General features: G+C 54.2%; 2 protein-coding genes across 7 annotated transcripts; both read left to right on the top strand.

Annotated features, from left to right (window-relative positions):
- The first annotated feature begins 6,479 nt into the window (after positions 1-6,479).
- On the top strand, positions 6,480-15,403 carry RPS19 (ribosomal protein S19). 6 transcript variants are annotated; one of them, XR_013444285.1, is made up of 7 exons: positions 6,480-6,602; positions 7,068-7,138; positions 7,433-7,533; positions 13,593-13,776; positions 14,305-14,359; positions 14,639-14,748; positions 15,335-15,403. XR_013444285.1 is itself a non-coding variant. In XM_078063198.1 (7 exons), the coding sequence occupies exons 2-6, from the start codon at positions 7,068-7,070 to the stop codon at positions 14,693-14,695; spliced, it is 468 nt and encodes a 155-aa protein (XP_077919324.1). In that variant the 5' UTR covers positions 6,480-6,602; the 3' UTR covers positions 14,696-14,727; positions 15,335-15,403. The 6 variants fall into 6 exon arrangements, 5 of the variants coding, with proteins under 5 accessions (XP_077919324.1, XP_077919323.1, XP_077919322.1 ...); XM_078063198.1 differs by having other exon boundaries at positions 14,639-14,727; XM_078063197.1 differs by having other exon boundaries at positions 14,604-14,727.
- Positions 15,404-18,945: 3,542 nt separating this feature from the next.
- CD79A (CD79a molecule) lies at positions 18,946-22,513 on the top strand. The gene is made up of 5 exons (XM_036103262.2): positions 18,946-19,175; positions 20,684-21,007; positions 21,184-21,302; positions 21,858-21,926; positions 22,060-22,513. The coding sequence occupies exons 1-5, from the start codon at positions 19,097-19,099 to the stop codon at positions 22,177-22,179; spliced, it is 711 nt and encodes a 236-aa protein (XP_035959155.1). The 5' UTR covers positions 18,946-19,096; the 3' UTR covers positions 22,180-22,513.
- Positions 22,514-23,529: the final 1,016 nt, after the last annotated feature.

The following is a 23,529-nucleotide window of genomic DNA, read 5'->3' as shown; positions in this document are numbered from 1 at the left end:
GCCACTGAGATTTGGGGATTGTTTGTTGCTGCAGCCTAACCTAGTCTATCCTGACACAAAGGACTTGTTCAATTCACTTTCTGGTAACCACCACAAATAAATACAAACTTGGATTTCTTAGAGCCAAGTAAGAAAGGTTGGTAGAGGAAGATAGTGGGAGATCCACTGATTCAACAGTGAAGTGCCTGCGTGCCAGGCCTAGACCATTCCCAGCTGTCAGAGGGCTACAGATTGAAACACATACAGGGCCAAGCACATCATATAAGTGAGTGAAGAAAGCTGGATGAGCCCTAGAAAACTGAGAATGCATGCCCTGCCTAAGGGGACAGCCTCCTTTGCATTAGTGGGCTGTCACCAGGCAGGAAAGTGGCTATTGCCGCAACCTCTGATTCTTTAAGAGAAGCTGGAAAACTGAATTTCTATGTAGAACATCTTAATTTTCAAATAATGGCTCAGTTTTCTTCTTTAAATCCTATGTGAGCCAAACAAAACATTATCTTCAGGCCAGCATTGGCCAATGGAATGCCAATTTAATGCTAACCTAATGTAACATTTTTCAAATGGGGAAACTGAGGCCAATGAGAATAGGAAGAATCAAGTTATCAAGCGTTTTTATCAAGGGTATATCAAGGGTTTTTCCTGAACTAGGGAGATTTATGTGTCTAAGTTTTGAAGGACCTACACAAGGTAAGAGACCATTATTATCATTTATTGAGTACCCCACTGTATGTGATTCACATATCCTCACAGCAACTCTGTAAACCATGCATGCTTACTCCCATTTTACAAATAAATAAGTTTAAAGAGATAAAGTGACTTGCCCAACTATTTTAGGGAAAATTTCTAGGCAAATATAGGGGGAAGTTTCCCTCTTCTTCTCAAGTCCCAAATCAATTACTAGGTAATTTTTACAAAACAGAGTGAAAGATTTTGGGCTCCAGGAGATAGGCATGAGCCCAAGGGTTTTTCAAAAAGTCTCTTATTTTTCTACTCAAGGTATCCTTAAGTGATAATCAGATCTTACCTGCATTTGTTTCATAGTCCCCTGCTGTCAAGTCCTCCTTGAACCGTTCCACATATATGAAGGGCGGAGGGAGAGGGAGAAGCAGGCTTGATCCCACGACCCTGGGATCATGACCTGAGCCAAAGGCAGATGTTTAACCCACTGAGCCACCCAGGCACCTCCTCACACCCCTCTTTTTATTCAGGATGATTGCTAGTGATGGCATTCAGTCACAGCTTGTTCCCTGGTGTCTGGGGACTTGAGAAGGTAGGCTTCTTCTACTTCCTAACATTACAGAGTAAAAAATCTGTAACAATTCTCAGGAATCAGCACAAAATAATTAAAGGAGGAAAGTCCTCTTCACACTTTCCTTCCCTCCCCTTGTTATAACTTAGATATGTGAATGCCCCCTAATAGATTTGCCGTGCCATGCTCCCCCAAGTGACAGACGACCAAGTCCACATGGTCACAGAGGAGGTTTGCAACATGAAACATGGCTGAGACCCTGCTACTCAGGGCTGAGCAAAGGTCCCAGTACACCAAGGTCACAGAGCTGGGAAGAGTAAAGAGAAAGTATAATTTGGGGTTAAAGGATGACATGAGAAGGTGAGGAAAGAGATGAGGACTGGGCCAAGGAGCTAGGGGCAGGTTCCAGACCCTTCTCGTTTCTTGGCAGCCCACCTCCCCTTCCAGCCAGACCTGCAGGGCTTTTCCTACCACTGGCTAGGCCTGCTTTGTCTATCATTTCCTTAGGGCTTTCCCACTGGTGCCTGGGGGAGAGGGTGGAGGCTCTGCAGAGGTGAGCCTTGGGCAAAAAAGAGCAGACGTAAGAATTGCTCAGGCCCCTACGTCACTGCGTCTTTGGGTGCCGCAGCCTTCATCTGTGGTTGTAGGGAGCCAAGTGGGCTCCTGGCCTCTGACCAGCCCTTGGAGATGACAGTCAGTGGACTGTCCGCACTGTTTCATGTGCCACCCCCTTTCCCATTTCCCATTTCCCATGGCAGGGCAAGGAAAGGTGCTGCCCAGGTCCAATAGGTAATGAGTAAATCATACCCCTTCTCAGGTTCTTTTGTGTACCATCCTGACCTTCTTCAGAAATAACCCATGAGGCTCCAGATTTGAAGTACCATCCCTCTCTCCAAACAGGATTTCCCCAACCCACCAGTCACCCACTTATAACCTCAGAAGCTCATTTCACATCCTCCCCTTTGGGAATCTATGCTCCCTTCACTCCAGTCCACCTGGTCCACTCCTGACCACACTCCTTGTCCAGTGTAGAACCAGCATCATACCACCCATCCCTAGCCCCATCCAGTTTCTACTCAGACCCTCATTACATGATCCATGTAGGCCTCATTCTGCAACCCCCGTCCCATTGTGTACCTGGCTCTGCGGCCCCTAACACATGTTCTCATAGACACAGTCCTATAAGCCATACCCTGCATAGGCCCTCGTGAGATCCTGAGCTCCTCCCAAACACAAGATTCCCTCTCTGGGGGAATCTGACTTGATGTCTCCCAGAAGCTCCTCAGGCAGAGTTCCCTACATTTCTACATTCACAGGCCTGATCACCCTGAGCAGCCCCTGGCTCTGTGCATCTATGTCTCCCCCTCCAAGAATAAGTAGTCTCAGGGCACAGGGCCTGTGTTCACTTCCTCTCTGGGAACTCAAGAAATAACTAAACACGTTCTGTCTGATTCCTTTGGATTTATTTTTTTCCTACAAAGTTAACACACTCTAATGCTTCCTCTCCCCTCATCACAATATGAACAATTGAGAACTTCCTGTCCTCAAACCATTTTTTAAAACAGAGTTTATATTTTAGAGAAGTTTTTCACAGCAAAATTGAGCAGAATGTAAGTGTTTCCATGGTGTCCCTGCCCCCACATAAGCACAGCCTCCCCCACTGTCAACGTCCCCCACCAGAGTGGTACATTTGTTAAAGCTTATCAGTCTACATTCATGTGTCATTACCACCCAAAGTCCATAGTTTATATTAGGGTTCACTCTTACTTGTACATTTTATGTACAAATGTACAAAATTGTACATTTTATGGGTTTGGATAAACATATAATGACATGTATCCACCATTATAGTATCACACAGAATAGTTTTGAGGTTTTTTTAAGATTTTATTTATTTGAGGGGCGCCTGGGTGGCTCAGTCGTTAAGCATCTGCCTTCAGCTCGGGTCATGATCCCAGGGTCCTGGGATCAAGCCCCGCATCGGGCTCCCTGCTCGGCGGGAAGCCTGCTTCTTCCTCTCCCAATCCCCCTGCTTGTGTTCCTGCTCTTGCTATGCCTCTGTCAAATAAATAAATAAAATATTTTAATTAGAAAAAAAGATTTTATTTATTTGACAGAGAGAGAGCACAAGCAGGGGGAGTGGCAAGCAGAGAGAGAAGCAGACTCCCCTCTGAGCCAGGAGCCCAGTGCAGGACTCGATCCCAGGACCCTGAGATCATGACTTGAGCCGAAAGCAGATGCTTAACTGACTGAGTCACCCAGGCACCCATATTACACAGAATAGTTTCACTGTCCTAAGATTTCTCTGTGCTCCACCTATTATTCATCCTTACCCCCACCAATCCCTGGCAACCAATGACCTTTTTACTGTTTCCATAATTTTGCTTTTTTCCCAGAATGTCATATAGTTGGAATCCTACAGTATGCCTTTTCAGATTGCTTTCTTTCACTTAGTAATATGCATCTAAGTTTGCTCTTTGTCTTTTCATGTCCTGATAGTTCCTTTCTTTTTAGCACTAGTATTCTATTATCTAGATGTACCACAACTTCTAATCATTTTTAAATTCTGTCTATAGAATATTGAAAATGGAGAGTCATCAGCTGTGGATTCAAATCCCAGCTCAGGCTTTACCCTTACTCGAGCTTGGTCAAGCAACTTGACTCTCTAAAATTCAGTTGCCTGAAAGTGGTTTGTAACCACCTTACAGAGTTAAGATTATGAACCTATAAAAATTAACACCAAGGACATAGTACTGAGAAACCATGTTATCTAAAATCATAGACTGTCAGAAAGTTTGCTCTTTGAAATCATAGTAATAGTGAGAAGGGGACATCTCACTCTTGCCTGGAATGCCGATGTCACTTTAACATAGAGAAGCAGGCATGATTTCCAACTCAGGTGCCGAGTTTCAGAGGAGGGATTTCTGGAGATTGCACATTTATCTTAACCCTATAATTTCTGAAGAAACAGGACCCTGTGTCTACTTCTCAGCCCGGGCATGATGTTGACTCTATTACACAGGATCTGCTTTGCCTTGAGTCCATCAAAGCTCTGCTTAATATAAGTTTTACCTAACCTTCATTCTTCCCCAAAAACTGTATTAACCCCGTGTCTTCCTTTGTTTGGTGAGGCACGCTACACAGTTCCTCTGGAGAGCTCTTTTTTGAAAAAAGAAATATTTAGTAAATTGACTCAAGTGAATTAAACTTAAATGATTCAGCACTGATACTAGAAAAGTACATCAAGGGACACCTGGGTGGCTCAGTGGGTTAAGCGTCTGCTCAGGTCATGATCCCAGGGTCCTGGGATTGAGTCCTGCATGGGGCTCCTTGCTCAGCTGGGAGTCTGCTTCTCCCTCTGCCTGCCGCTCCCCCTGCTTGTGCTCTCTCTGACAAATAAATAAAATATTTTTTAAAATGTACATCAAAGATGTATAAAAAGTGAATATAAATTACCCAAGTATATGGACATTTATAGTTACACATGCATACAACTTACATATTCAAACACACAGATGTTGATTTTGGGGGGGAAATCTGAGATACTAAAACTATTTTCAAGTGTGAAATGCGTTTCAACATTCCGCATGAATCTAAATACATGATGTTATCATGCTTAGAAGGATGGTTTATATTCTAGACTGAATGTTTGTGTCACCCCCCAAAATTCCTACATTGAAACCTAATTTCCACTTGTGATGGTATTTGAAGGTGGTGCCTTTGGAAGGGATTAGCGCCCTAATAAAATATTCCCCCGAAGAGCTCACTCACTCACCTTTTTGCCATGTGAGGACATGAACCAGGAAGCTGGCCCTCACCAGACACTAGATCTGCTGGCACTTTGATTTTGGACTTTCCCAGCCTCCAGAACTATGGGAAATAAATTTCTGTTGTTTATAAGCCACTGTCTATGGTATTTTGTTATAGTAGCCTGAACCAACTAAAATAGTTGGTTTTAATTTTTTAACAGATACTGGTATATCATATTGGCTTGTTAATAACCAAGGCATTTTGCATACACAATATCTCACTGTGGAAAAAATTAGTATTATTTGCTCTGATGTTTTTCAACTTTGTCTTGTCAACATAATAGCCACACGAATTTAAGTGTCTCCCTTTTGTAGCAAGTTAACAATTTTTTTTCAAGATTTTATTTATTCATAAGAGACAGAGAGAAAGAGAGGCAGAGGGAGAAGCAGATCAGAGAGCCCCACGCGGGACTCGATCCCAGGACTCTGGGATCATGACCTAAGCCGAAGGCAGACGCTTAACCATCTGAGCCACCCAGGCGCCCCAAGTTAACAATTTTATTGGACAACAAGTGTGTCCCTTCTGTTTTTGGTTGTTGGACCCTACAAGGATTAAACTAGATTACACATCTAACACTACATAACGTTTATCCGTGCCTGGTACAGAGGAGGCACACAAAAAAATATTTGCTGATGGAATTAATTTGATACACCATGTAGAGGAGCAGTCACTTAAAAGTGGCAAACAAACGGGATTTCGGTATATCCATTTAAATTGTATTTTCTTTTTCTTAACGGAGAGAATGAAGCGTTGAACGGCCAGTGAAGTGGATAGATTCTAAGTGGGCAAAATAAACCCAAAACGCTGAGCGAACAGATTCAGGCACTAGGAGGCAGAGCTGCGCTAACTTCTCCGAAGGTCCCGCCTCCGCCTCTTTGTCCCTGCCCTGGTCTCCTCCCCGCCTGCGGTGCCTCATTCCCACTGCGGTCGCCTGGACCGCGATGAAGCAGTTTCCGCCCTAACAGGGGTGGTCCGGCGCCTCCTGCTCTCGCGAGGACTGGCGGTCGAACACATTTCCTCTTTGCTCCAGCGCTGGGTTCCCCGTCACAGTTCCGCCCTTACTACCCCCACTTCCGGCCCGAAAAGCCACCCAGAGAGGGGGTCGCCCCGCGGGGGCGCGGGCAGTGGTCGGGTCTCTCTTTCCTGCCCACCCAAATGCCCCACAACTTCCGCCACCACCGTCCCCTCCGCCGCCGTTCCTTCCGCCACGATCGACGCAAACGAAGCCACACACCCCCAGCTCAGCACGGGAGCTTTATTTCGCTCCGGGACAGGAAAGGGCGGGGAGGAAGCACGCCTCCATCCCCTCGCCCTTGGCTTTTCCCTTCGCCAGCCCGCCTCATCACCACACACCCTCCCGCCTCCGCCGAGGCGAAGCCACATTCGCCCTGAGAGAGGCGGGGCTGCTCTTCTGGCCCCGCTCTCGCGAGCTCTCAGACCTCTCGCGAGCTCTCAGACCTCTCGCGAGACCCGACGCCCGACTTGTGCGCCCGGGAAACCCCGTTGCTCCCTTTCCCCTGGCTGGCAGCGCGGAGGCCGCACGGTAGGTCCGGCGCTCCGGTTCGGGCTGGGCGCGGGGCGTCAGGGCCCGACTCCCCAGCCGGGAGCGCGTGCCGGGGGGCTCCGGGGCGACTGCGTGGGGCCGCCCCGCCCCCTGGAGCCGCAGCCACGTGCGAGCGGCAGGCCCGGACATGCCCGGTCGGCGCGGTCCGGGAACCGAGACTGGGCCAGGTGGGCGGCGTGGATGCGGGGGCGCCCCCGATTCGGGGGCTGGGGTCTTCTAGCGTTTCCACAACGGCGCCAGGCCGTGCTTGTGCGACCCGCAGAGACCGTGAGCGGCGGTGAACTCGAGCACCCACAGGCTCCGGGGCCTTTAGGGCCCGGTCCCGAAGCGGGACCTTGGGAAGTAACGGGAGTGCGGCGGTTTCAGTGCGTGGGGGCGAGGCCCCGGCTCCTCTCAGTCGTCTGCACCGGTCCTGAGCTCACGTGCTTGCTGCTCCTCTCTCAGATGCCTGGAGTTACTGTAAAAGACGTGAACCAGCAGGAGTTCGTCAGAGCTCTGGCAGCCTTCCTCAAAAAGTGAGTGTGGGGACCGGGGCTTCACGGCGGATGGAGGCCGTGGTCTTTGCCTGGCTCCTCGGCAGGCGTTGTTTCTCTCCCCGGGGCGGGGGCGGGGGGGGCTTGTGTGAGGTCTCAGAGTGGAGTCCGCTTGTCTGCGTGAGGCCTGGGTTTGGCTTGTAGCTGGGTTTCAGATGCTTTGTATTCTGGGACACATGGGGCTCCTGGTAACCTACAGTTGTGCTGAGCAGAGGGGATGGGGGGGGTGGAGTTTGTGCAGACTCCTGAATCGCGCCTTTCTCACTGTTGCCCCAGGTCTGGGAAGCTGAAAGTCCCTGAATGGGTGGACACTGTCAAGCTGGCCAAGCATAAAGAGCTTGCTCCCTACGATGAGAACTGGTTCTACACACGAGCTGGTGAGGAACTGGGGCCTCTGGGGAGTCGGGGCCTGGGTGACCTGTGGCACGCACCATACCTCCCCATTCTGTCTGTGAGCCCAAGATTGCAAGAGAGGTGAAACTCTTTAAATTATAGTTGACCTACAGTGTGAGAGGAGAAACCTCGGACTGTCTCTGCGTGCTTGTGTGACACTCGATAACTTCACATTCTGAATCCGTTTCTTCATTTGTAGGAGGTTTATGTAAGGACTGGTGGCTTCCTCTGAGCCTCTACGGAAATCCAGGGTCAAATGAGTGGTCATATTTTACTTAAAGGTGGTGTGTTTTAGAGGGAGGCATTTATCTTTCTATGTTCATGAGGTCTAGACTCAGATTCTTCTCTGCTGCTTAACTGTGTGACCTCCATCTGCGTGTGCCTCTTGTGGTCCTCTCTAAAATGGGGCTATGACTGTACCATTGCAGGATTGTAGTGGGAATCAGATGAGCTTATGGCTGTTAAAATGCTGTAAACTGTACCTATGGCACAGTATTATCTTCAAGAAAAGTTAAAGGTCTTGTTTTTATTCAGATCGTCAGGCCAGCTTTTTCCTTGTCTCTCTAGTTTGTTATTTGTAAGAGGTTAAGGTTTGGCCAGGTCCCTCCTTGCTCTAAATCTTCGTAAGTCTCAAGTGCCTAAAAGAAGGCCTTACGGTCACCCTGTAACCATGGCAGCCCCCTCTCTTTATTAGTCTCCCAGTGATGACACCTTGGAAGGAATGACTTAAATGTAGCATCTGATAGCACAGTGCTAATTTTCACCTGTCCTTGACATTTCAAGTTTCTCCAAGCTGTCACCCCACAAAGGCCTAACTTAGGGATTGGAGGGTGGGGGGGTCAGTGCAAGATTGTTCAGGTGGCAGCCTCTGCACAGGCCTTCACTAAGGGCCCTCAGCCTCTGCAACTATCAACCTTCCTCTGTGACATAGGGGCTCCCTCCTGGCCAAAGCTTGTCTCCAGATAGGAAGTAGGTGGGAAGCAAGCATTGAGAAAACTTCAGGAAGACCTTGAGAAGAGTTGGCCTCGGTACAAGTTGCCTTGGTACTTCAGAACACGGAGCGTTTCGTAGATTTGTGGTGCACTCGTGCGTGAAGTGTCATGAGATCCACTCTAATTTAGGCTCTAGACTGGGCACAGGGGCCAACATGACTCGGCCACAGCCTCAGACCCCTGAGGATGAAACTGTCAACTCTCGTGTGGGTAGGGTGAGTGGCATATGGTGGGAATCACTGCTGTGCTTTTAGAAAGAAAATGGGGGGGGGGGGGCGCCTGCGTGGCTCAGTCGTTAAGCGTCTGCCTTCGGCTCGGGTCATGATCCCGGGGTCCTGGGATCAAGCCCCACATCGGGCTCTCTGCTCAGCAGGAATCCTGCTTCTCCCTCTCCCCCTCCCCCTGCTTGTGTTCCCTCTCTCACTGTGTCTCTGTCAAATAAATAAATAATAATAATAAAAAAGTCTTGGGGAAAAAAAAAAGAAAATGGAGCTGGTGGAGGGAAGCTGATGTGACTTCCCCGGGCACATCAGTGTTGGAGCCTAAATGAGACCACCACCCCATCTACCCGTCTTGGGAAGCAAGGCTGCCTGGCCCTGAATGTTCTTTGGCAGTGCCCCAAGAATCAGTTGGTCAAGGCAGCTTTGGATCTAAAATGAGAAATTCTACTAGCTTTTTCTGTATGGTCAGGTAAATATATGTATTTTGCTTAATCTGTCTTACCAAAAACCTCCCAGGTAGTACTGGTGGTTTCTGTTTCATGGTGGTGGTCAGGAAGGTCAAGTAATATGTCAGCTAGTGATGCCCCAGTCTGCCACTCCCACGCCATCACTTGAGGCGGGGTTTCCAGCTCTCTTCCCTTGGCTCATTTCATACTTTATGTTTTTGTAGATGGGGAAAGATTAGTGGGAAATCAGATAAAGACTGGGCAGTACACATAGATGAGTCTTACTGTGGCTGTGGTCCCTTTCTGCCCACTATGCCCCTTCTCTGACAACTCACACTGAGTGTACATCTTCTACCTGCCCTTCTGGTCTCCCTTTTTTAAGATTCCCAAATGCCTTTTTAAGATTTTTTATTTATTTATTTGCAGCCTGATGCAGGGCTTGATCCCAGGACCCCGGGATCACGACCCGAGCCGAAGGCAGACACCTAACTGACTGAGCCACCCAGGTGCCCCCCAAACTCCTTTTTTGACCTCACTTGCCCAGCTGCCTTAGTGGCATAGTATGGGGGTTCTAGACCCAGGTCTGTTAAGTACCTTTTTGTTGGGACACCACCATGCCTATTTGTTTACATCCACACCAGAGGCAGAGTTGCAGTTGTGACAGACCACGTGGCCTACAAAACCGAGAATACTGACTTTGACCCTTGGGGTGCCTGGGTGGCTCAGTCGTTAAGTGTCTGCCTTCGGCTCAGATCATGATCCCAGGGTCCTGGGATCGAGCCCCGCATCGGGCTCCCTGCTCGGCGGGAAGCCTGCTTCTCCCTCTCCCACTCCCCCTGCTTGTGTTCCCTCACTTGCTGTGTCTCTCTCTGTCAAATAAATAAAATCTTAAAAAAAAAAAAAAAAAAATACTGACTTTGTCCCTTTATAGGAGAAGTTTGCTAGCCTGGAGTGCTCCCACCTAGTTAGGGTTAGCTCATACTCTGAACAAGTCAAGTCATAGAAGATACTTCATTACCAAAGAGGAAACTGAGGTACAAACAGGTGAAATGACCCTGGGAGAGCATGGCACACTAACTCCAAAACCAGAGTCTGTGCTGTATTTGCTTTATTCCTTCTCTGGATCATGGGGCCTTGGCCTCTTGTCCCCTCGGGGGTCTGGAACCAAGCACAGTGGGGCAGTGGTCTGTCCTGGGAGGCTGAGCTCTGGCAATAGGTGGTGTGGGGATTGACTTCATGGAGTGACAGGTTCTGATCTCTGGGGGGGGGGTGGGGGTGATAAAAACAAGGCAAATGGCAGAGCCCACCTGAGGGTGCTCTGGAAAAGGGACAGAGCTATAGGAGTAAGAAGTACCAAGGCACAGTGGTGAAGGGTGAGGTAGGGAGGGCTAGAAAGCACCTGTGTCAGGAGCTGCTCTAAGAGGAGGGGCAGCGTCAAGGAAAGACCATCGTAGGGTTTTGTGAAGGGGGTGTTGCAGTGTGGCCTTGGGCAAGTCTCTTGACTTCTCAGTTCTCAGAAGGTCCTGCTTGGGAGGGAGGGGAGACTCCCATTGTGTCTTGTCAGCAAGCAGCTCTGAATTGGGACATCTGAACGCGTTTTATTTACTATAGGATGGAACCTGGTCCTCTCTGCCCCCTGCTGTGTTAGTGGCAGGATCAAGGCCTTGGAGACGTGCAGGAACAAGTTAAGGGGTGACAAGGTCGGGAAAGTGATTCTGTCCTTAGAAGCTTAGCGGAGAAGGGTTGAGGGCAAGATCTATCTGGGAGGCCTCCTCTCCCCACTTTGTGACTCTCTAGGTCAGGATGGGATCACAGATCTGAACTTAAAACCAGCTGTTGAGACGCTGAGCAGCAGAGACACTTGTGCAGCTTCCTTGGGCTGTGGTGCTCCAATGCACCGTTCCTTGTGACCGTCCTCCAGCTGGCGGCCCAGTGCTCGTCCCTCCTTAACAGTTGGAGGTGTGGAGTGACTAGTGGTTACTAGGGATGGGATTTCCCAAGAGGAGCACAGCAGAAAGCCTTCAGAGGGACTTAAGGAGAAGCCAGTTGTGATGACACCTGGCTCGCTGTGACCCTCATAAATAGCAGCTAGGATGGCCTGGATTTGCGATGCTACAACTCCACTTCAAAGGGATTGGGACCCGGGTCTCAAGTGGGGTGGGGTGTGTGAAAAACAGGTCAATATTTTGTAGAACTCGTGTATTTCGACTGTAATACCTTTTCAGTTTGTGGAGTTAACACTGTGCCTTGTAATGGGTCAGGAAAATAATTATCAACTGGGTTGGGTGGGGGGACACCTAGGCTTGTGACGTCTGACACCACACCAGGTAGTTTTATGCAGCTTTATTTTTTTTATTTTTATTTTTTTAAAGGTTTATTTATTTATTTATTTGACAGAGAGAGAGACAGCGAGAGAGGGAACACAAGCAGGGGGAGTGGGAGAGGGAGAAGCAGGCTTTCTGCTGAGCAGGGAGCCCGATGTGGGGCTCGATCCCAGGACCCTGAGACCATGACCTGAGCCGAAGGCAGATGCTTAACCAACTGAGCCACCCAGGCGCCCCAGTTTTATGCAGCTTTAAAAAAAAAATTAACGGAACCCACCACCCCTTCCTTGAAGAAACTAATATGTTGAACTTGGCTGGAGCTTATTCTCTGCCACTCCTCGGGATTTAAGGAAGTCGTACCCTTTAGGTACCGTGGCCCAGACCACCTGAATCCGGGGTGGACTCTGAACAGCTGATGAGGAGCAGTGCTGGGATTCAGACCCTGTGTTACCAGACAGCCCAGGGGTTGGCCACCCCTTTTCATGGAGCCCAGATGAGGACCGGGCAGAACGTTGGTCCGGTCTTGGCCAGGCATCTCCTGGGCATCTGTGTGCTTAGGAGTATTCATCTCACCCCCTTCGTGAGGATGTCCTGCTCTCCCCAGCCCTGGGTACAGCCCAAGTGGGAGAGCAGCTCTCCAGCCCAGTCAGGGCGTGGCCTGGGACAGGCTCGAGAGGAAGGGTGGTAGGTGTTGGGCATGCGAGCTGGTCTTAAAGTCTGGAGTTCTCCAGTGATACCACTGGAAGGGGAGTTTTGGTCTTGGAGGTGTGGGGGGGTAGGGCGTGGGGTAGGAAGAACCAAGGAGAAGAGTTTTAAAGTGAGCAGAGGCCGGAAGCAGTGAAACTGAGGAGCGGTTGTATGGTGGTCCTGATAGGTGGGGAGGGTTTCGGCTGTGCTGTGGCTCCCAAAGCCGTGGCTGTATCCGGAGACCATCTTACGGGGGTGGGGGGGGGGGAACAAGTGGTGTGGAAGAACTACTCTGGGAGGGGCAGGCTGAGGGGAGGAGTATCCACTTCACCCCCACCCCGAGCTGGCCACACTGGAGGGTCATGGACATGGCCTGGCACCAGCTCTTAGGAGTAAGTAGTTACTGACGGAGTGAATCCTGATTCCCCCTCTGATCTGTAGAACTAAAGCTTACGTGCTGGGCTCTAGGGGCCCTGGAATGACCTGGAGTCCCTGTATCAGGCCCTAATGCCTCCACATTGCAGTGGCCCCCTGAGGTAGAAAGCCCGAACAGTCTGGAGGGGCTGTCCCTCAGAGCTGTGTGACATGAGGCTAGTGAGTATCCTCCGGAGCCTGTTTGCTTTTCTGTGAAGGAGAATAGCAGACTCCTGGGCAGTGCTCACAGCCACACTCTTCTCAGGGACTGTTACTCCTGATTCTCAGATGAGGGTGAGTGACTTGCCAAGGCCATACCATCAGGCCGGGTCCTGAGGCCATCTTACTGCCTTGGGGGAGAGAACGAAAAGCAGATGGCACAGGGCCCGGTGGAGAAGCGGTCCTGTTGAACAGAACGGTGAGGGACCGGGGACTTGCCCAAGCCAGGCTAGGGATGAGAACCCCGTGTCCGTGGGGGTATTCCCATTCCAGGTTGCATGGGGTGTCTGCTCTAGCCCTGAGTTCTCCGGGGCTGAGGGGCTCGGGGAGCTGCACTCAGGTGGCGGCATGGCCCTTCGCATTACCCTGCTGCCCCTCGGGCCTGGGCATGTGGAGATGGACAGTCCCGGCTTAAGCATTTGCTAGGGTCTACCCGCAGGACAGAGTCCTCCCTCACAGCAGCACAGCTGTGGCAGGCCCTCTGGTCTCCCCGGCTGGGCACAGGGTGCAGGGACGCTCAGCTGCAGGATAGCTAGCGGCGGGGGCCTGGTACTGGGTCTTGGTGTGTGTTCGCAGTTTCCGCAGGCTACATAATGGGAAGAATTAGCGGCCACACACACACAATTGATAGGTGTGTGACCTCGAGCAAGGCCCTTCCTTCGGCCTGCCTCAGCTGTGGAGAGGAGTCTTCTGTGCTCGAGAAGGGGCCTCACATCTCCTGCCCACCCCCGCCCCCCCAGCTTCCACAGCACGGCACCTGTACCTCCGGGGCGGCGCTGGGGTCGGCTCCATGACCAAGATCTACGGGGGACGTCAGAGAAACGGGGTCATGCCCAGCCACTTCAGTAGAGGCTCCAAGAGCGTGGCCCGCAGGGTCCTCCAAGCCCTAGAGGGGCTGAAAATGGTGGAAAAGGACCAAGATGGGTGAGCAGGGGCAGGGGGGTGGCTGGGAACGGGTGGTGAGGAGACTTGGGGTCAGATCACCTGTAATGAAGTTGTCTAGAGCCATCCTTCCCCGCATGGAGAGGTGCCAGGTCTGTCCTGCACGGTGTGCAGCTGCCCCTCAGGCAGGCAGGGGGTTCTGCAGAAAAGCGAACAGTGAGGGGCCTCACCCCGACCTCTCCGGCTGACTACCCTGAGCTCCAGGAAGGTAATTTGGCGACTGTCCGCTTTCATTAGCCTGCTCGTTAACTTTTCCCAATTGATTTTTCGGGGCTTTTGATCTAATGCTTGCACAAACGACACCCCGGCAGCTCCCAGGGGGGCTCCCACTCCTGCCCCCAGCTCGTTAGAATGCAGCCGACCGGGGCCCTCAGTGGGACTTGGCTGGTGTCATGTGGTCCCATGGCCAGGTGCCTTCTTGCGAAGCCTGGCTCACATCTAGGAGGGGCCTGGCAGCAACAGGGCTGAGAGCTTGCACTAATGGGGGGCTGCTTGACTGTTCTCCCACAGGGGCCGCAAACTGACACCTCAGGGACAGAGAGATCTGGACAGAATCGCTGGACAGGTGAGGCCTGGCTGTGCCAGGGCTGGGTCCCTTAGTCACTGCCTGGGGAATTTTCAGAGCCTGGGCTTTGTTAGATCAGAGTTTCCTCCCCTGGAGGTCACAGCCCAGCCTGGTGGGGGTCAGAGGAGGGCTGGCCTATGGTGGGGGGGGGGGTGCAGGAGAAAGAACATTTCTGACTGACTTCCTGCTAGAGCTGGTTGGAAATGTGGGTGCTAGAGTGCAGCTGGGCTTGTTTCTCATGCAGGACATGTTCCTGCACACACAACTCCCTCTTCCCAGGTCAGCCTTCTTAGGATTCTGGCTGCACTGTTTCCTCCTATTCTTCATGCTTGCTGAGCACCAGATGGGACGGCTGTGGAGAGGGGGAGGCAAGCCAGCTCAGAACTCAGGTCTCCGTCCAGATGACTGACTGGCTGGACACCTTGGGGCAGAGTCCGTTTGCCTGGAGCCAATCTCCCCGTCTGTGGAGCAGTCTCCTCTTGCCAGCCTCAGGGTGGTAGTGAGGGCTGTAGTGAGGGCTCAGTGAGCTACAGCAGCGGGAGCCCCCAGGGCCAGGCGTGAACCCATTGTTGGTTTTCTTCTTTATCATTGACTCAGGCCTCGTAGGAGCTTTGGAGAGGGCTTAGTCACTTAGTCCAGGAGCAGAAGAGAATAGAAGGTGTCAGCCCCCTGGGCGTCCGGGGGCGGCCTGGAAGGAGCTGGTGAACTCTTCCAGGGCAGGGCAGAGCCTGGCACGGACATCCGTGTGGGTGACAGGGCAGTGGGCGTTGCAATCCCACTTCCTGTCTTCGAGTCCCAGTTGACGCTTCTGTAAAATGAGGACATGCCTGAGGTTGTAGGGATCAGATCGGATGAACGCATGTCAGGCCACAAATCCAGTTGGCTGGTGTCCCTCGGGTGGTGGGTAGCTGCTCCAGAGTGCCCGAACGCACACCCCACGGCCCATCCTGATTACTTCCCCGTCTTTTCCCGCAGGTGGCAGCTGCCAACAAGAAGCATTAGAACAAATGCTGGGTCAATAAATTGCCTCGTTCGTAATCCTGGTCTGGGTCTCTGACTGGCTCTCCCCTTCCATTGGGGGGCAGGAGGAAGGAGCACTGCACGGCACTTCTTCACTCGTGAAAGGGGGGACCTGGGGGGCTGTGGCACCAATAGCCACTAGAGCCTGAGGCCCAGCCTTCCCAACTGAAGCTCTTCTACCCCTAGTGGGCCCTGTGCCCCAGCTGGGCTGGTGGTTGGGTGGGGCCGGGACCTGGAGGCTCTCGCCCCTCCCCCCACATCCTGCCTTTGCAGTTCTCAGTAAGATGAGAAACCGAAAAGAGTGGCTGTTGAAGCAGTGGCCCCGGTTGGGGCCTGCGCTGCAGAGGTGGCTCTCTGTCCCCTGCTGGAACAAAGCAGGAGGGGCAGGTGGCTTCTTCCCTAAAGGAGGTAGACTTGGGACAGCCAGCTTTCACTGCTGGTGGCTCCTTGAGGGTCCCTGGTGTGCACCTTTTGGAGCTAGTTGTCCCTGCCCGGAGTTGGGATGGGGTGCCACTTCCCACACCCACCACTGCCCGCAGGGAGGGTTGTGTGAGGCTCCTGCGCGGAGGTTGGGCTGGGCCGTCGGGCGGCACCGCCTCTACGGTCCTGCGTGGCAGTTGGCTCTCCGTGCAGCTGGGGTGGGAGCTCTGAAGGGCACCAAGTGGGCATGTGCCAGACCCCAGAAAGCTGAGCCTGGAGAATTGGCCCCATGCTTCCAAACCCACCTCCTCCTCGGGGAACACTACGAAGCAGAGCCTGAGCTGGCTCGGCCAAGTCTCCCGATTTCCCCCAGCCCAAGTTATTGGACCCATTTACTTCCAGTGCGAAGCCTGGGCTTTGAACTCAAGTGATTCGTGTTCAATAACTTCCAGCTCTGACCCTAATTCTATGCAATCCTGAGCAACTTACTCCCCCTCTGAGCCCTCCACTCCTTGTCTGTGTCACTCCTGAGGGACCTGCAGAGTCACCATATCAATAGTGTCTTGGCTCAGAGCAGTGCACCAAGCACACGACCAGTTACTTGGTGTTCAGGATGGAAAAAATCAAACCAGAGTCCCACATCCGGTGGGGAATGAAGCTGTCATCCCTCCCAGCTCCAGCTCAGAAGTTTGTGCTCCATAAACAGCCTATCACGTGCAAGGCACTTAATAAATATATCATTTAATACAACTAGGCAACCCTGTGAAGGTGCCCAAAAGCACCCGCATTTTGGGTATAGGGAAAGTGAGTCACAGGTTGGGTCGTTTGCCCATGTACCACAACGAGGGGGTGGCAAAGCTGGAATTTGAACTTGGGCGAGTAGGCTCTAGCCACTGCAGCTCATTGCCCCATGGAAGTAAGGGAAATGGAAAAACAAGGCCTGAAGGGTTACGTGCCTGGGCATGGCCTTGGGCCAGTCACTCCCTCCCTGTTCTGGGCTCCAATTTCCTTTTTTGTCAACTGAGGAAGAAGACGTCTTGGAGTAGACATGCGAACGCAAGGCAGCAAGGCCCAGGACCTGGTCGGCAGACACCAGCAGTGCTGGCTAAGTGGCCGGTGGGTGGCGTCCCTGCAGGCTGGTCTGGCCTGAGGGCCTGCAATCCAGCAGCTGTGCCTCTGCGGCCACTGGGGGGCAATCGAGGGCCTGGAAACCGCCTCAGCAGATGGAGAATTCTAGGGCTGCACTATCTGAGCCCAGGGTTTCTTCCTAGGTGGGGGGTCATAAGGAGGAACTAAAGCACGGACGGGCTGATGACCTGCTATACAGCAAGGGTCGCCGGAGGGAGGGGAACGGGGGAGGGCCCGCAGGCCGGAGAAGGGGAACTGTGTCCTTGCAGCCTCACGAGGGGCACAAGGGGGGCGGAGGGCCCAGATTACCAGAGAAGAAACTGAGGCCCAGACAACCAGTCGGCTGACAGAGCGGAGATTCAAACACAGGAATCACGAACTCTTGAGGCCCATGTTCCTCTGTGTAGGTGACAGTTGCATTTTGTTTTTTTAATTATGAAATGCTTCAAGCATGCAAAATAGCATACCTATTAATGTAAGAAAGACCCGTGGACCCGCTACCCAGCTTAAGAAGTAAAACAAGACCTAAAGCCGAGACAGGCAAAGCCCTCCTCCCGTCCCCCAGAGGGAACCCCTCTCGGGAATTGGGTGTCACTCACCTGCATGGGTTCACACCTCCACTACGGAGGCACGTCCCTAACGGCATCCGATGTTTCGCCTTTTGAAAACAAGTCAACTGTTGCACGCTGCATGTGTTGTGTCATTTTCATGTCATTTCTGAGACGCAGCTGGGTTGATGAGTAGAGCTCCGTCTTTTCGCCTGCTGAGTACTTTACTGGCTGCCCACGTCACCCCGTGTGCATCCCGTTCTCCCGCACGTGGACTTTTTGTTTCCACTTTTGCTACCAAAAATCTCCCTGCGGTGAATTTTTCCCCTGTGTGTCTCCTTGTGTGCACATGTGATGGTCCCCTAACTGCTCACAAACCTCTCAACAATCTCCTGTGACTCCTCAGACTCCGTTTCCTTCCACGTGACCTAAAATGCTGCCCAACGGCAGGTGGGCACACACAAGTGACTCTGAATCTCTGCTCCACCACTCCCAAGCTGTGCTACACCCGGCGAGTGATGGCATCTCTCTGGGCCTGTTTCCTCTAAAATGGCGGGTGGCCTACCTTGCCCACTTGTGGGGAGGCTGACTCACGTCAAGAGCCCATCGTGGCTCTCACTCCTCGGGTGCTGGGAACAGCATCTCATGGCACAACACTGGGGAGATATTCTTATGCTCATCTCTCAGATGAAAAATGCCAAGGCTGGGGGCGCCCGGCTGGCCAAGTCAGTAGAACGTGTGACTCTTGACCTCGGGGTTGTGAGTTTGAGCCCCACATTGAGAGTAGAAATTACAATTTAAAAAAAAAAATTTTTTTTTTAATGCCAAGGCTCAGAAGAGGAAGCCACCACCTAGTCATACAGCTGGTCGACCTGCCCCATTTATTCGTCCTGAGCATTAATAGGGGCCACGTTTTACTGAGCACCTACTATGGGCTGGGCCCTGTGTTCAGAACTTTGCATGCACAACCCCTTTAAATCCTGGATTCCGGGACGCCTGGGTGGCTCAGTTGGTTAAGCGACTGCCTTCGGCTCAGGTCACGATCCTGGGACTCCAGGATCGAGTCCTGCATCGGGCTCCCTGCTCAGCGGGGAGTCTGCTTCTCCCTCTGACCTCCCCCCTCTCATGTGCTCTCTCTCAAAAATAAATAAATAAATAAATAAATAAATCCTGGATTCCAACACCAAGAAGGGAGGACATGGAGGCTCAGAGAGGAGATGAGCTTTGCCTAGGGCCGGTGAGGAGTGGAGAGCAGGCTCAGAACCACCACCCTGACAGACCATCTGCGGGCACAGGCACCTCGAACTCTGGCTCCCTCGGGCTTCCGTCCCAGGGCTGGCCAGTGATGAGCCAGGCCTTGAACTGGTCTCTTTCCCCCACCCAGCAGCCTCCCCCCAGGGGAATTGTGGCCACAGGTGCAGGGAGCAGTTTCTCTCCACTCCGGGCCTGAAGCACACAGGCAGGGGCTGCCCCCGGGGCCCACAGCTGAAGGAGGATCCGGCAGTGGGGCCATTGGAGCCCATCTCCGGCAGGACTGGGCAGGAAGTAGGGCGGGGTTGCCGAGGTGGAATCTGGTACCCCAGGACTGCTGCGACCCAGACTAACCAACCCACTGGGAGAGATGCCTGGGGGTCCCGGAGTCCTCCGAGCGCTGCACGCCACCATCTTTCTCCTCTTCTTAATCTCTGCTGTTGGCCTGGGTACGTGGCTAACAGGCTGGTGCTGGGGGTTGGGGGGTGGCGGGGCAGGGAGGACTGCGGAGGCTGGAGAGAGGGCAGAGGCAGAGAGAAAGTCACTGCCCAGGGGGTGAGGAGCCAGCAGGTGTGTGCGTGGAGCGGGGGGGGGGGGGGGTAGGGGGGTGGCGCAGTGCTGGGAAAGCCCTTGAAGAAACTGCATCCACCTGCTTGACCGTCCCAAGCAGGCCGCAGGTCCGAGGGGAGGCCGGAGGGGGCTGAGCAAAGTTGAAGGGGCGTCTACAGCCACATGGAAGGAGACAGGGGCAACAGACGACTTCCCCACCCCCCTCAACGCCACAGGTCAAAATAAGGAACTAAGGTTGCCCTTGACTGAGCTCCAGAGCTAGGGGCAGGAAGGGGACTTGGGGAGCGGCGCTCAGCTTCAGAGAGAAGAAACAGCTTTCTCCTTCTCTGCCTTGAATCTCAGTCACCCCACTGCGTCGGGAGCCCCTTTTCAGTGCTGGGGAAGGGGGCACCTCATCAACACTGCCTTCCAGGCTGCCCCACCCCCACCCCAAGCAATACCAGCTGGTGGGGCTGTGACTCTGAGGTTGCTGCCTCTTTCCCCACCTCTTCCTCCTCCTCTCTTCCTCACCTCCCACCTCCTCCCTCCAGAAGAGGCTGAGCCAGCCTTTTGGGCTGGCCTGGGGGGCTGGAAGCTGGGGTTTCCCCAGCAGCCAACCCACTTTGCCGAGGCCCTCCCCTAACTCCCAGCGCAGCCGCCAACTGAACTCACTCCTGACCCAGGTTGACACAAGCAGAGAATGAGGGGTGAGCCTGAGGTCACAGGGCAAGGCAGGCCCCAAGGCTCAGGGTTTGGAACGCCAGCCACTTTTGCTGCCCTGGTGTGCCAGGCAACCAATCTGCGCTCCCTGGGCCTCAGCTGTCCCACCTGTAAAATGGGACAACGAGAGAACCTACCTCTAAGGCTTTTGTGAAGATTACACCAGCTAAAGTACCAGGTGTCAGGCAGGGCTGAGGGTGGGAAGGTGAGCCTGGAAGGCCTTCAGGAGGAGGTGATGCCCAAACTGATTACGGACGGCGCTCCCTGGACAGGGCCCTTCTACCATTAGGAAGCCAAGTATCCAAACACCTGTGAGTTCAGTGGGGCCAAAGCACAGAGCGCAGGTGGGGAGGGTGGCGAGAGGTGGCGCTGGAGAGGTGAGTGGGGGACCCGCAGGGGTGTGTCCCCACGCCAGGGTGTCTTACCCTCCTCCCCCAGGATGTCCTCCTCCCCCACAGGTGTGCCCTCTCTCTGTTCCCCTCGGTACTACCACACTACTCTCCCCCCAGCGGCAGCCTCACTCCCAACACTGTGTGCCCCCTCCCCCACCCCACCCTCTTCCCCAGGAGTGTCCTCAACCCCCACCCCCACCCCACGCACTCCAGGGTGCTGCCGCTGCGGGGGGGGGGCGCCAGGGCTGGGGCCTGTGTCCCCACCCGCAGTCCCCGACTCCTCCGCCTCTCCGCAGGCCCCGGGTGCCAGGCCCTGTGGGTGGACGGGGGCCCGCCCTCGGTGACCGTGAGCCTGGGCGATACGGTCCACCTGCAGTGCTTGCACAACGGCAGCAGGCCCGGCACCACCCTCAACATCACCTGGTGGCGCGTCCTCCAAGGCAACGCCACCTGGCCCGACATGTTCTGGAGCTATGGCCAAAAGCCCCACGGTGAGCTGACCATCCACACGGTGAACAAGAGCCACATAGGCATGTTCAGGTGCCAGGTGGAGGAGACAAGCCCCAACCAGAAAGTCCTCAGCTTCCAGCAGTCCTGCGGCACCTACCTCCGCGTGCGCGGTGAGTGCCGGCCCCGGGCATCCAGGGCACCCATCGTGGGCATCCCCGCTCCCAGCTCACACACGCTGCGGGGGCGGGGGGGGGTCTTCAAGGGGTCTCGGCCTTGCCGGGGGCAGGGCTGGGAAGCCAGGAGGGCAGGAGGCACCTGTGCTCTGAGCAGCACCCCCTCCTCACAGAGCGGCTCCCCAGACCCTTCCTGGACATGGGAGAGGCCACCAAGAACAACATCATCACAGCCGAGGGCATCATCCTGCTCTTCTGCGCCGTGGTGCCTGGGACCCTGCTGCTGTTCAGGGTGAGCCGCTGGGGACCCGGGCCCTCCAAGGCTGAGGTCCCCTCCTAAAATGGGAGAGTGACAGCACCCTCACAGGGCTGAGGGGCACATGAATTCGTACCATGACAGGATTTTAAAGGGTGCGTGGCCCAGAAGGGCATCCTTGCTCAGTCTCCCCTCAAGGTTGTCCTCCCTCCTCCCACCCCCCAGGTATACCTCACTCTCCCCCCACCCCAGCCCTGGTGTCTCACTCTAACCCCCCAACCGGGAGTGCAGTGGCCCTCCAGATGTAGCCAGGGCAGATGGGGGCTGGCTGTCCTCCCGGAGCCTCTGACCTGCACCAGCCCCGCCTTAGGCCATGGGACTGCCACTGCCATTTCTGTGAGAGCTGTTATTCGTGCAAGAGCAATAAGGAAGGGACCCAGAGACACCTGCCACTCACCCGCGGTGTGGCTTTGGGTGCATCCCTTACCCCCTCTGGTAAAGCACCTCTCCGGCATCCAGGAGGTTTGTTCGGAAAACATATTCTCCCCCCACACCCCCTCACTGAGGCTCCCAATCCCCCCCTCCTCCCAGAAACGATGGCAGAACATGAAGTTTGGGGTGGACACCCAGGATGACTATGAAGATGAAAACCTTTATGAGGTGAGTGGTGGGTGGGGACAGGTGAGGGGCAGGTGCATTGGGGTTCTCGTGGGGGTCCTCCCTGGGGTCGTCTAGGGGCAGGGGTCTGGGCGTCAGGGCGCTGAGCTCCCCCCCCACCACGTGTTCACCCCAGGGCCTGAACCTGGATGACTGCTCCATGTACGAGGACATCTCCCGAGGCCTCCAGGGCACCTACCAGGACGTGGGCAGCCTCCACATTGGAGACGGGGACGTCCAGCTGGAGAAGCCGTGACCCTGTGGGCTGCCCCCAGGCAGATGTGCTGCGAGCTCTGGTGTCCCCCCACCCGTTCCTGTTCTCTTTTCATAATCTTTCCCCCCCGCGAGTGTCCTGACTGAACTTCCCCCTTGAGTGTGTCTGCTCTTCTTCCCTCTAGACTGTCCTCATCCCCTGCACACACCCCAATTCAGCCCTCCTCCTGCTGCTTTTCCCAGCCTCCCCCCACACCCAGCGGGTAATGAGCCCTTAATCGCTGCCTCTAGGGGAGCTGATTGTAGAGCCTCCGTGTCACCTCCCCCTCCCTGCTCTGTCATGGCCACTTAGTGATAATAAATCCTTCCCAACTGCAGACCTTGGCAGGAGTCATGGATCTCATGGGGATGCTCCCCTCCTCTGGTGGGACCCAGGAGTCCAGGCCCCTGGCCTCCTTCTCTTTCAGACCCAGGATCCCGCTCCCACCCCCCCCACCCCCCCATCAACCCCTGCCCACTCCCTGCACCTGGGGCCAGGTAGCCAGAGAGAAATAGGAAGTGTTTGGGGAAGCATCTCACCCTAGGCTATGTTCCTGAGCAGGGAGGGGACACAGAAAGGAGCCAGGTGACCATATTTATTTATGCCTATTTCAGTCCCACAAACACAGGCGCCTGTCTGGTGGGGCTGGTACCCGATTCTGACTACAGCCAGGCCACACCTATTATTCTCTGGGAATGGACTTGCAGCAGGGGCATCTGGAGAGTCTGTGGCTCTCCTCTGGGGATGGGGGGGAGCCCTGGGGGGCACAGGGACGCAGGGTTTCTGGGAGAGGGGAGAGAGACCGAGACACAGAGAGATAGTGATGGAGGCACAGAGCAAGTGAAGAGAAAGACAATGACAAAGATACGGGGACAGAGAGAAAGCAGGAGAGAGAGAAAGGAAAGAAGGGTCCATAGAAAAATGGACACGGAGAGGCTGACCCCTGGGACTCTAGAGAAAGCAATGGTTGGGGCAATGACCGAGGTGGCCATGCAGAAAGATACAGAGACCCGGAGAGGGGAAGACAAGAGATGCGACAGAGGGGAGGGACAGCGCGGAGAAGCAGGGGCCCGGGAGCGGGAGGAAAAGACCCCCCACGGAGAAAGGAGCGACGACAGAGGGGCAGACAGAGAGGGACGCGGACAGAAACACGCACAGCGAGGCGAAGAAAGAGAGGAAGACCAAGAGACCCGGACGGAAAGCAGGGGAGGCTGTGGCGAGCCGGCCCCCACCCCGCCGGGGAGGCGATGGCGGACACCCGGCAGAGGCGAGAAACGTGGAGCCGCGGTCCGCGGACAGACAGACGGACAAAGCCGGGAGGAGCCGGGCGGGGCCGGGGCGGGGCCGGGGCCG

This window comes from Halichoerus grypus, chromosome 15 (genome assembly GCF_964656455.1).
Source record: "Halichoerus grypus chromosome 15, mHalGry1.hap1.1, whole genome shotgun sequence".
NCBI lineage: Eukaryota > Metazoa > Chordata > Mammalia > Carnivora > Phocidae > Halichoerus > Halichoerus grypus.
The sequence above is the reverse complement of the archived record's forward strand: the minus strand, read 5'-3'. Positions and strand labels throughout refer to the sequence as shown.